General features: G+C 32.8%; 2 protein-coding genes across 2 annotated transcripts; both read left to right on the top strand.

The window, feature by feature from the left end:
- Positions 1-7790: 7790 nt before the first annotated feature.
- On the top strand, positions 7791-8414 carry LOC125582135. The gene has a single exon (XM_048748663.1). It carries the CDS (start codon positions 7791-7793, stop codon positions 8412-8414), a length of 624 nt encoding a protein of 207 aa, XP_048604620.1.
- Positions 8415-10512: 2098 nt separating this feature from the next.
- LOC106387128 lies at positions 10513-11911 on the top strand. Its single transcript, XM_013826939.3, has one exon. The coding sequence runs from the start codon at positions 10873-10875 to the stop codon at positions 11707-11709; it is 837 nt and encodes a 278-aa protein (XP_013682393.2). The 5' UTR covers positions 10513-10872; the 3' UTR covers positions 11710-11911.
- Positions 11912-14244: the final 2333 nt, after the last annotated feature.

Genomic DNA, 14244 nt, shown 5'->3' with positions numbered 1-14244 from the left:
GTTTGGCATGACGCTTGATTACACCACTTCATACAGAGCACTTTTATATGCACAAACATTGGTGAGAGGATCAGCAGAAGATGGGTATTCGCGTCTGCCATCATATCTCGAGCAAATCTCCTTAGCAAATCCCGATTCTATCACGGCTATAGAACTTGATTCTATCAATAGATTTAAGTATCTATTTCTCTCTTTTGGAGCTTCTATCAAAGGTTTTAAGTATCAGAGAAGGGTCATTGTGGTGGATGGGACTCACCTAAGTGGGAAATATGGAGGTGTTATGTTAGTTGCAGCCGCACAAGATGGGAATTTTCAGATATTTCCATTGGCTTTTGGGATCGTAGATGCTGAAGATGAACCTTCTTGGGAATGGTTTTTCACAAAATTGGCTAGTTGTGTATCTGATGAGCAGCCTCTGGTGATAGTCTCTGACCGGCACGCGGCCATTAAAAGTGCGTGTGATAAGGTGTTTCCTTGGGCAACCCGAGGAATATGTTATTATCACCTTCAAGATAACATTGTCAAAAAGTATAAAGGGAAACATCTCTTGTACTTGGTGAAAGGTGCTGCTTATGCTCATACGGTTTCAGATTTTGACCGGTACATGGCTGAGATACGGAGTGCAAACCCGGACCTTGCAACGTATTTGGAGAATGCCGACGTCAGCCTATGGTCAAGGGTTTATTGTCAGGGGGACATGTACAACATAAAGACAAGCAACATCGCTGAATCTATTAATTCCGCTCTGAAGCTAGCTAGAGGATTTCCGGTTCAGTTCCTGTTGGAGTTCATAAGGGAGAAGCTAGGAAAGTGGTTTTGGAAAAGGAGAGAAGATGCTTTGAGTCTCCCAACTCAACATAGTCGAGGTGTTGAATACTTGCTTGCTGTTCGATCGGAGATAGCGGATACGATGACGGTACAACCAATTGATGGATGGCGATTCTTTGTGAAAGGTGGGAAAATGGACTGTGTGGTTGATTTGGAACATGGAAAGTGTGATTGTGGTGTCTATGCAGTGGAGAAAATACCTTGCCCTCATGCTATAGCTGCTGGAACATCTGTTGGTTTGCATATCTCCACACTTGTATGTCCAGTGTACTCAAAGGATTTTCTGTTTGCAGGATACTCAGAGAATATATATCCTTGTGTTGGACAACAAGTTGAGGAACGCACATGCTTTCCTCTGGAAGTAAAACGTGGTCCGGGAAGACAGAAGAAATCAAGATGGCAATCTTGGTTGGAGCTATCCAGGATGAGAGGACGCAAACCCCGGAAGCAACACAGAGCTTATAGATGCTCAAAATGCAAGGAAACTGGCCATACGAAACCACAATGTAAGTCGTCCAGTGTTTAGTCTTCCAGAAGACCTTCAGTTAAGTCGTCCAGAAGGTCGTCCAGTTAGTCGTCCAGGGCTTTTTCTTCCTAGAAGACCTTCAAGTTAGTCGTCCAGTGTTTAGTCTTCCAGAAGACCTTCAATTAAGTCGTCCAGAAGGTCGTCCAGTTAGTCGTCCAGTGTTTAGTCTTCCAGAAGACCTTCAATTAAGTCGTCCAGAAGGTCGTCCAGTTAGTCGTCCAGTGTTTAGTCTTCCAGAAGACCTTCAATTAAGTCGTCCAGAAGGTCGTCCAGTTAGTCGTCCAGTGTTTAGTCTTCCAGAAGACCTTCAATTAAGTCGTCCAGAAGGTCGTCCAGTTAGTCGTCTAGAGTTTTTTTTTCCAGAAGACCTTCAAGTTAGTCGTCCAGTGTTCAGTCTTTGTACTAAAAATTTGTGTTATGAACTTATATGTGTCAACTTCTTTGTCAAATTGCACTACCAAACAAATTTGAGATGGTCTTGCCCTTTATATTATCCAAAATATAGTTACAAAAGGTCACTGCTCAGAAGACTTTCCAGACTACTTATAGTTAAGTCTTCTGCGCAGAATATTGTTACAAAATAGGGATCAAGTTCAAATACACACATCAGCCTAATCTATCATACAAAATCATCTAAAGTGGCCTGTTTATCACCCGTCATACGTACCCAGGATGTCATCCATGTCCTTGTTTTCGAACTCATGCGCGTCAGGAAGCTCTTGAAATATATCCACCGCCATCTTATCCCTCATACTCTTCCCGTTGGCCTTAGCAAAGTATTTTTTACTAAACTCTATCCCAAGAGCATGACATTCAATGTACTTTAGAGTGTACACGCCACAATCACCAGCTCGGGCCGGAGGTATATTGGTCGGTCTCTCATATGTGAATGGCTCCAGGCTGTATTGGGCACGTAGTTCGTCTGAGGAAGCGTACTCAACAAGCAGATAAGGGAACATGTAGAGAAAAGGCTCCATTACCACATCGAGTTCTTTTGGGGAGATACTGGAACAAATGCTGTCAAAGACGACTATGTGCCTCTTAGGGATCGATATCCAAATAGCAATCCAATGACTATCGGCGAAGTTTACTGGCGCATAGATATCATCAATATCCGTCCCCCAAACCTTGTTCGATTGGCAAAATGATGGTATAGTGCCTGCATAATAATTCCACGCCCCACCAGGGAGTCTTCTTCCTAAACCGTTTTGATCGGGCTTCGAGTCCTTAAAATCCTTGAAGTTGAATCTCCATTGCTGAGCAAAGAGATGATCAAGGAAGCACATTCTCTCGCTCCTGAAATGTTGTGGGTTAGCATTGTACCTCTTCCTCAGCACATTAATCCAAGCATCAATATGCTGCATATAAAATAAAGTACAAGCCAGAAGATATCAGACGACTTAGTGGTAAACCTTCGGATAAAACCTAAACTCTTGGGTAAATCATAAACTCTAAATTATAAACAATAAATTATGTATTATGTGTGTGTTTGTTGCGCAAACATGCTAAAAACTAGCAATAAATTAGAGAAAACATTAAAAAAAATAGTTATTGATACATGTATATTACTAGTTCATAGCATATTAATCACTAACAAAACAAGAAAACAAAGTGTCTATTGCATATTAGCATGTATACGTGTGTTGCCCAAAAAAGCATGTATACGTGTTACAAAAACACCATACATTAGCATGTCCCAATATGGAGGTGTCGTTTGTTTTGGTTAAGGGTCTGATAGAATGAAAGATAGCGAGTGCACTTACATGAGTTTGCGGATGTAACTGGTTACAAATTTTAGCGGTAATAAAAAATTTGTACGATTGATACAACGGTTACAAACTGGTGCGTTTTGCGAAATATTTATGATTAGATGATTATGAGATATTGCATCGGTTTAATAAAAAATTATCAATATTAACACATTATAACATAATAAAAATATCAAAACATACTATTATGATAAAATATAATAATTCTTAATAAATTATAATAATTAATAATAAAATATAATTAATAATAATATTATGCTCTTATATATATATTTTTTTGATGAAATTTTAAATTTATTTATCATCAGAAGAAAGAATAGTTATTTACACAAAAATCTAATATGTATCAAAAGACAAAAAAAAATATAAATACCCCATATGACCACCAAACCACGTTTGAAGAAGACTTGATATCTTGGGTTTCTCACAATACCGAGCAGACAAAATTCTAAGTTTTATTGTTTTCATAATCAACTTCGCTAGTTGGTCCGTTGGCCTGCTTCTCTATAAATGTCTCTTTCCATTTCTTTCCCTCCAAATATAATAAATGGCCACCTGTAAAGCTAGCCTCCATAGAATAGAGGTTACTCTATCATGGGAGCTTCCAAGAATCCGAGCCAGAATCTCATTCCAACCAGGGGTGGAAGCTGGTTGAAGCAATGAGCCAATGACCTGCAACCAAAGTCTGTATGTGTAGGAGCATGCAAAGAATAAATGCTATCTTGTTTCCTCTGGTCCACCACAAAATGGACAGCCTTGCACTCTCCCCCAGGCTTGCATTCTAACCCATGTCGAGAACTTGTCCTTTATGGCTAACCATGTTATGAATGCATACCTAGGCACAGCTTGCGCAAACCAAACGAATTGAGACCAAGGAACTGTGGCTCGTCGATGCCTAATCATATCCTAAGTTGTCTGCGCAGAGAACTCCTTTCCATAGTCCTCATTTCCTCTCCTCCACTGAACCACATCTTCCACACTAGTCTCCCGCTCTAGCCGGAAGTCCTTTACCAGAGATATCACCTGCTCAATACGTCGGTCCCTTGAGTTCCGAAACCTTCATTCATGATCAACTATGACATCCGAAATCTGGGAATTTCGAGCAATGCCAAGTTTATGGGTGCCTCTCTCGCCTATCACCTCAATCAATCTTTCTCTAGGGTGCCAAATATCTGTCCCAAAACCCTACTACCTGACCATTGTGAAACTTCATATCCATGAACCCACTGTCCCTTCTCTAATATCCTAGAAAGAGACATCTCACAGAATAACTTGCTTCATCCACGTCGCCCACAGAGACCATGAGTTGTCAAACAAACGTCATATCAACTTCAGAGCAAAGACCATTGAGACATCTTTTATTCTACGAACTCCTAAGCTGTCTTCCTTCTTCAGTGTGCATACTTCTTCCCATGCTACTTTTGATTTAGTTGTAATATTTAGTGACCCACTCCAGAGAAAAGCTGAATACATGCTTTCTATCTCATCAATTCAGTCTTGTGGTAAGCAAAAAGCTGCACACCAAAAATTTGAAATGCTTGCAATAAGACATTGCTCACGATAACATACAGATACAGCGATAATGAACAACCTTGCCTAATGCCTCTAGAACTGGGAAAGAAAACCTCCAGATCACCATTGATGGAGACCAAGAACATTGTTGTATCAACAAACCTCATGATCCAGGTGACAAATAAACCAGGGATGCCCATTGCACGGAGAGTAGCTTCAATGAATGACCATTTCACAATGTCGAAGGCTTTGGAGATGTCAAGTTTGATAGCGGAGCGAGAAGATACCAGCGGCTTATGTTTTTGTAGTTTAACTGAAAGTTATAAATGATAGCGTAACGCTGCTATTATATATTTTTGTAGTTTAAATGAAAGTTATAATGTCAATAATATTTGTTTTGAAGATTTATTTATAATTTTTAAAAGAATATTTTGTTTTGTTTATGTATGTATATAGTTTTATATATGTATATATCTTAATGTTTAAAATTATAGTGAATAATTTTTGTTTATTTTTTTATAAAATAAATTATAATACTGTTAGTGAATTTAAATTTAAATTTTAAATTTATATATAATAGAAGGCTGTGATGAAAATTTTGACCAAAAAAAAAAAGTGATAAAAAATATTACAATTTACTAGCTTGTCTTATCATCCACATTATTACCATTTAGGGTCTGGCTAATTTCTCCATTACCATCTACAAACGTTGTCTTTATAGTTGGTATCGGTTATGAAATCTAAAATTAAAATATTTTTATATTTATTTATCCATCCGCAACCGCAACCGCAAACGCTAGCGTGAACCAGCTTTTGATTTTAAGAAGTTTTGAGCGGTTTGAAGCGATTTGTAACTGTTTTTCTGATTGTTGCGAAACGCTAACAACCGACACCAACCATAAAAATAATGTTTGCGGATGGAAGTGAAGAAACTAGTCTGATCCTGAATAGCAATAATGTGGATGATAGACAAGATAGTAAATTTTAATATTTTTATCGCTACTTTCTTTTTTCTTTTTTTTGGTCAAAATTTTCATCAAAGCTTTCTATTAAAAAATACAACTAGATTTTGACCTGCGCACCCACACGGATGTATTTTTTAAAAAATATGATACTATTTGTTTTTTATGTCACTTTAGGGTTGGGCAAAAAACTCGAATTAGAAGAACCGAACCGATCCCAATTCGAATAAGTAGTACCAAATCTGAACCGAAATTGATTAAATATTTGAATTATTCAAAATTTTGGTATTTGAAGAACTGAAACCTAATCCGATCCAAACCGAAGTATTTTGGGTATCCAAAATAGATTTATATACTTATATATATTAATTATTTTTTAGATTTAATATATATAAAAACATCCAGAATATACAGTATAACCTCTTTAAATTAATACTCTATAAATTAATATACACTGAAAATCTCTATAAAATAATATAATTTTATAGTCCCAAATTGAGTTTTTGGTTCAATTAGTATATCGGTAAATTAATATCTCTATAAATTAATAAAACAATTATAGCTTTGGTGTAGTCCCAACATTATTAATTTATAGAGGTTTCACTGTATATGATATTTTAAAGTTCATTTAAATACTTGAAAATATATAAATAATCAAACGTAAATATCTAAAATAGTTAAAACTAGGTGTTTCGCCCACATTTGCGGGTTTAAGCATTTTATAATTATTTATTAATATATGCATTACTAAATAAGCAATTATAATGATAAATTACTATTTATTTTTTATTTAAAAATTCGTAATTATTATAATTTTGTTTTTTTTTTTGTATACTATATTCAACATTAAATAATAAATGCTAGAAATCACTCAGTACTATCTTTTCAATTATATAAATTAAGAATTTATATTGATTCATATAAATATGTTATTCAAATATATTTTAGGATAACAACACAATATATAAAGTAATTATCTTTTATTTTAAAATAACTATTTTATTTATTTTTTAGATTTTAGATAATTCTTATTATTATTAGTGTTAATAACTTACCTTATATAAAAAATTTAAAACTTGTTTTTATTTTAGCTAATTTATATATTTTATTCATTAAGGGTAACATCGTATTTAACCACTCTAACTTTTAACGTGAGATCTCCGTGGCGAAAATTCACTTCGCAAATAATAATATAGACTAGGTGTTTTACCCGCACATGCGGACATAATCATCTTACAAATACTTATTATTTTATGTCTTATTAATCCAAAAATTGGCATAATAAAACTCTTATTGGTGAACATGTTGAAGGAAAAAATTATGGTGAATTCTTTGTTCATCAAAATTTATACCAGTTATGTTGAAATTTTAGTCAAATTATTGAAAGGTAAATCCCACTTTTTTCTTCTAAATTCCCCATGGAAGAATTAATTTATAAGAAAAACTTTTCCTATGCAATTTTGATAAGGAACAAATTGAACAAAAAATCATATATTTTTTTCAATTATTCAAATGAAATTTTATTTTTTATTTTGTTCATTTTTTTTCATTCTTCTAGTGGTCATAAATTGAAGATATAGTGTTTCACGGATTAAACTTAAACCAGTTTAAAGTAAAAGCAAGAAAATTTGTTTTGAACTCAGGCACAAGTTAAGTTATTATTTATGATTTTAAATAGTTAAATCAAACATCAAATTATTTATATATGTCAAAAAAACGTTCATCAAACTATGTACTTATTATTGTGTTAAAAGTTTTAAAACACTCGTATATTAGAAATAGTTTAGAAAATATCTTTATATAAATATTTTTGTTTGACTGATATTTAATTATAAATTATTTTATATCTTAATTTTTTAACTTTATAATAAAAAAAATAGTGTTTTCAGATAGCAACACAATATATATAAGAATTCTTTTAATTTTAAATATATTTTCAAAATTTTATTATATTAGTTTATAATTAATTATTTAATATAACATATAAAATTTAATATTATTAAAAATAAAATTCGAGACTTATTATATATAAAATTCATTACGAGTTTTGTGAAAATTAATAAATACTTATTTAAAAACTAATAATAAATCAATGACCTATATAAAAGATTAAAACCTTTAGCTAAACAATTTCTTCGCTTTGAAGTTCACAGTGGTAACGTAGTGGGGTTTTGGACTGATCTTTGGCATCCTATGGGTCGTTTGATTGAGGTCATTGGCGAGAGAGGAACCCATAAACTGGGAATTGTAAGGAATGCGAAGATTGTTGAGGTACTAGTAGACCAACAATGGAGGTTTCGGCAGACAAGAGATAGAAGCATTGAACAAGTCCTTACTCGTGTGAAGGAGTTCCCAATGACTATAGTGCAAACTGTCGATGATATAGTGACATGGAAAAGCGGCGAAGAGGAGTTCAAGAAGTCTTTCTCTGCTTTCAACACTTGGAACATGATCTGTGCACGATACGACATAGTGTCGTGGTCTAAGCTAATCTGGTTTAAGCAAGGTGTGCCTCGATATGCTTTTATCACATGGTTGGCTATCAAAGATAGGCTCTCTACAGGGACTAGAATGAGAGATTGGGGGATTGTGCAAGGCTGTCTTCTTTGTGGCGAGCCAGAGGAGTCACGCGATCACTTGTTCTTTGCTTGTCCTTATACATATGGAATCTGGCTGCAGGTCATTGGTTCTTTGCTACGTTCTGCTCCTTCGCCGGACTGGGCAGAGATTCTGGCTCGAATACTGAGTGTAACACACGACAGACATGTATCTATCCTATTGCGATTAGCTCTGCAAGTTACAGTTTATTACGTATGACGAGAGAGAAATGAAAGGCGACACTCACAGCGAAGTAGACCGGCGACTCAACTTGCGAAAATCATTGAGAAGACAATCAGGCAGAGGTTACTATGTACTAGATACTATGAGAAGAAAGGACTGGAGGGTTTGATGCAGAGGTGGGTTTTGGCCCATATTGGCTAAAGATAAGTTTCATACGATGAACAATTCTTAGGCTCTCATTGTAAATAACTATTCTTTGCCCTATGAGGATCAATAAATTTAACATTTCATAAAAAAAGAAGAAGCTTAAAACCTAATAAAATATGACAAATAAGAAAATAAGAATTTTAATATAACATATAGATTTAAATATTATTAAATCAAAATTCATTTTTAATTATATATAAATTATTACAGATATTTTTTAAAATTATAAATTAGTGATTCAACTAAAAATTATTAATAAATCAATGACTAAGCTAAAACCTAATAAAAAACATGACAAATAAGAAAAATTGACTAAAATCATGGAAAACATGATAAATAAGCAAAATCAAAATAATTATATATCTAATTACATATTTTATAGTTATATTATTTAAATTAATAAATTATGGACTCAACTAAAAACTATTAATAAATTAATGACTCAGTTTAAACCTAATTAAAACATGACAAATAAGAAAAATTACCTAAAATCATGAAAATCATGACAAATAAGCTAAATCACTTCCTATATAATAGTATAGATATACTCAAAACTCCAAAAATACTTAAATAATTATTAATTTTCTATCCAAATATTTAACTCAAACCAATTTATATGTTAAGTTAGGTACTCTGACATATGTTATTCAAATTTATATGTAATATATTCTATTATTTATAGATTTTTTTAAAATTAAAGCATATAATAAATTTTAAATTTTTTAAAATAATTTAAATTGATTATCCAAATCCGAACCGAATCCTCAAAGATCTGAACCGAACACGAAATCCTAAATAGACCCAAAAACGAACCCGAACGTCCACTCCTAATCACTATTATATATCATATATGTGTCATCATAGGTTACAAAAATATGTGTTATCATATAATTAATCATATTTTATACGTACCATCAAATAAGTAATCTTATAATTGATAATATTTTATTGTACAATTATATAAATAATTGCATATATTATATTTTAATTTTCAATGTAAAATATAAAAACCATAATTTAAGTTGGTATTTGAAATTGAGCTTTGTATTGTAATTTTCTTATATATATTGAAAACATTTTTATAATGGTTATTGGAAAATATGTTAGTAAAAATCACTTTTTGAATATATGTATATTTTTGAATAAATTTTTGATATAAATCAATTTTAAATTATTATTTTGATTTGAATATGTATATCAAGTAACATAAGCTCTTTATTTTTTTAATACTCCTTATAATGGATTTCTAATTTTTTTAATAGCATCCATTACTTTTTTTTTTCCTCACTTACTGCTATCTATCGATGTTTCCAAACATCATTATATTTATTTTTTACTACTATTCATTTTCTAAACATATAATAAAGTTACTTCTACCATATATGGAGTTAGATTAGCAATTACGTGAGTATTCAACTCTCGTAAAAGATTAATTTATTTTGTAGTCATTCTAACCTGGAATACTATTTTATTAGAAAATATGTGTTATGGTTCAAACTCATACTTTAAATATTAATAACATCCACTTAAATTTTTATAACTATATCCAAAATGTTAAACGGACTATCTCAGTTGTAATATAGATACTGTTCAAAAATAACTCCAAACTTTAGTGAATATTTGATGAAAAAAAACTATCAACAAATTCACAATTAAATTTAAAAGTTTCAAATTAAGTGGGCAGCTTAAACTTCAGACAGAAATGTCATCTGGTTATAAAAATATATCTATAAAGAAAAAAAAAACTAAATAAGCAAATATAGCTGATGAATGTATATTGTTTGTTGTTTTCGCATTTTGACAACATGATACCTACTTTTGAACGGTTTACACTTGTTTCACATCTAATTCAGTTTTCAATTTTCAATTTTAAATTTTCACTGACAATACTGATTTTTGTTACTCTAAAACATAAATTGCATTCTAACTTCTCTTTTTAATTCAAATTGTTGAGTTAAAGGCACCAGACTTGGCCCTCCTGTGCCAAGTTTTACAAGGCACCCAACCTGTGAACCTAAATTGCTTTGAAAGAGAAGTTTCTCTATCTATATCACACACACACACACACACACAAATCTAATCTTTCTCTTTCAACCGTAAATTTTGCTCACCACCAAGGCAAGTTTCCTTCTTTTGCTCCCCTAGCAATATTAATTGCTACTAAAATATCTTGCCAAGGGTAACCAAATCTTGCTTCATTCCTCTGTAATATCACAGAAAGAAACTAAAATTTAGGGTTTTTTTTTGGGTTCTTTCCATGTGATGTGAGCATTTTTGGGTGAGAAAGATGAAGACTATAATTAAGTTAGGGATTGGGTTGAGTTTGGTGTTTGGGTTTCTTCTCTTAGCACTTATTGCAGAAGTCTATTACCTTCTGAGATGGAAGAAGCACAAGAAGAGAGTCATAAGCCAAGAGAGTGAGGAAGAGAAAGAAGAAGAGCAACAACAACAAACTGGGTACGCTAAGGAACTTATCCAGCTCTTCTGCTTCAAAAAGCCTCAGTCTTTACATGCCAACAACGGCGGAAGCGAAGGAGAAGAAGTCTCGAGGAATCAAGATTTGGAGCTTGGCTTGATGAAACATCTGGAAGGAGGAGGAGAAGAAGGGTTTGAAGCAGAGCTCATGAAGCTTCATAACCAGAGGTTTCTCTTCACAATCATGGAAGAGACGAAAGCTGATTTGGAATCTGACGATGGGAAGTCGAGATCGAGGACGAGGGGCTTGAGTGATGTTCCGGCTGGAGTAAATGACAGTAATACCCCTGGATTGACACCGTTGGCTTCTCCGACAACACTAAAGTCGTCTCCTTTGGGGTCTTACTCGCACCACGAGTTCAATCCTCTGTTCGAAACAGAGGGTGAGCTTGAGTTCAACAAGTTTTTCAAGTCGTCTTCTTCGCCTCCGCCGAAGTTCAAGTTCATGAGGGACGCGGAAGAGAAGCTGAGGAGGAGAATGATCGAGGAAGCCAAGAGGAGAGAGCTAAAACCGGAACTTTCGGTTGTATCAGAAGGTTCGTTCTTGAAGTTCATGACTCCTGCGACGGTGAACAGAGAGAAGAAACAGAGTAATCAAGAATCTGTTGAAACGGTGTCGTTTCGTACTTCATCAGGTACAAAGTCTTAGAACGTTAGACCAGAAATCATTTGCACTGGTTGTTTAGTATTAGACCTCTCTTGCTTTAATTTTTATTTTTTTGGTTCAAATTTTATTAAGAATTTCAATTTTTAGTTGTGTGAAATGTGAATTATCTTTCCTTTCTTTGGAAATGATTTCCTCTGTACGTATCAATCTGAAAAAAAAATCTGCAGATGCTTGTTTGAATTTCGTTTGAAGAAAAAAGTTAAAAGGAAAAGTTGTAAATTGTATATAGCTTTTGGGAAATAAGTTAAAATTAAATTGGTGTTAGGTTTGGAAATTGGGGTTAATAATTCAAATCTTTACGGCGCCACAAGTTTGAAATCTTCAGCCTCATTAGTTTTTTTACTTTTTTTTTTAATCTTACCAGTCCGATTAAATATTACTATTTCATTTTCAAGTAAACGATATAAATTGCAATGTTCTTTGATACGGTTAGTGAATTGAATGCTTTCTAATCCCGCAAATTATGGCATAATATATCATGAATAAATATTTTTTTCCCATACATGTGATTTCTTTTTGGGGTAAAGCAAAGTCACACTTGTGATTATTACTTAACTTTGATTCTTTATGTTTCTTAAGTGTAAATTAAACATAACGTTTTATACATAAATATACATTTACACTATTTGAATAAATCGAAAACTTGTAAGAAACAAATATATATACCTTTTGTGTTGTCTGAACTAGAAAAGTTCATGGCATCACGCGATGTATCGCCGAAAGGTTGTTTTAATTTCGCTTGCCTTTTCCAAAGTTTTCCTTCAGGAATATATATACCTATCAACAGGCAACAGGTGTATTTGATTCCATTTTTAAGCAACCAAAAGAAGATATATTAGCTATTAGCCTATTAGTAATTAATTACATGCGGTTTTTGTATAATAAATCGAACAGAAAATATTACAAAAAGTTTAAATTTATTTAGAATCTTCAAGCATGAAATACTATTTACTTGAAGTGCCAAAAGGTCTTATAGGACCACGTAACTACTGATAAGACTTTATTAGTGGTGAGTTAGCGACACTTTTCTCGTCAGGAAATCTATTATTTTCAATCAATATGACAAAACGGATGTTAGAGACAGCACAACAACTGTTTACTATTAAATGTTTTATTTGAATAAAAGAACATAAAATTGGTGAATAGGTGATGAAAACAGACAAATTTTAAAATCACTACAGTTTTGTTTATATCTTCAAAATTTTATTCGAATCAGAAAATGCAGCAAAAATACTACAAAAGTCAAACCCTGTATGTATGAACAGAAACTAAAAATGTATTCTGGTAAAGTACACTTACATATATACTTATGCACTAGGGAAAAGGATGTGTAAATGTACAAATACATTAATCATACGGTCAATACGTATATATCTACATATTTGATGACAAATGTGAACATGGCGGCACGTGAAAGAACCAAACTCAAAGAGACATGAAAAGGAGAAGGAGTTCGAGATCAGTCGTCAACATCTTGAGCCCCACCTTAATTGTTAATTTCGAAATTCTCTGGAGCTCAACTTTGCTAAATATTCATAATTAACTATGATTTCTATGTTTCTATCAGATGTTATAACATCATCTAAAGTTCTAACCAATAAATAATTACACATGCAGACAAACACCACCAAAAATATACAGAGATTCCAACTTCGATAAATAAACTTAAAAACTCAACCAATACAACTCAGTGACGAAGCCTAATCTTCACCGATGACACTTGGAAACAATTCAACTCAACATATGCTAGCCTTATCATTCAGTTTTTAAACAATCAAGACTATATTCACATTGAAACTTAATATACGTTCATACAGCAAATTACTAGGTACAGTAGTCAATAACCGATTCGTCGTATTTAACCTGAAAAGTTACACGACTCAAGATCCAAAACTGTTTTTTTGTTAAAATTCAAAATTTGTGAAATTACCCTCATTTCTTCAACTTTTGCAGGCTACGTTCTCATATTGATCAAAGAGGTAAACATTCTCTGCACATTAAATATCTTTCTTTCCTTTTGTTAGTGGGTAGCAAGTGATTACTAAACACTGCATGGCCTCATTTATTTTGTGATAACGTTTTGCGACGCTTTTTGGGTAAAATGTAACAGAACTATAACAAAGTACTTCGTGTCCATTGTAAGTTGTAACATTATTCCTAGTATGCAACAGTTCCTACATCCTCATATTGTTATTCTGCGTTGATAAATTCAATAAGCACAAGGAAATTAAACATTCAAAGATTATTTTACTTCGTTGTATATTAATAGCAGTATTGATTGTTTGACCCAGGGTTATAAAACTAAACGTGCGAACGGTGCGACCGTTCCAGGCCCAATCTGTTGTTTCCCTATTTTTAATAGATAAGAGCCCGATTTTTTATAAAAATACATGTATTTTTATATTACAAATAAGAAAATGGGCCCAAATTTTTTTTATATGAAAGTTTTTTTTTTATTTCCAAAGATTTATTTTTAAAAAAATACATGTATTTTTATAAAAACATATATCTCTCAAA

The sequence above is a fragment of the Brassica napus genome, chromosome C2 (assembly GCF_020379485.1).
Source record: "Brassica napus cultivar Da-Ae chromosome C2, Da-Ae, whole genome shotgun sequence".
Taxonomy (NCBI): Eukaryota; Viridiplantae; Streptophyta; class Magnoliopsida; order Brassicales; family Brassicaceae; genus Brassica; species Brassica napus.
Note: the sequence above shows the minus strand (reverse complement) of the source record. Positions and strands in the feature narration are given on the sequence as shown.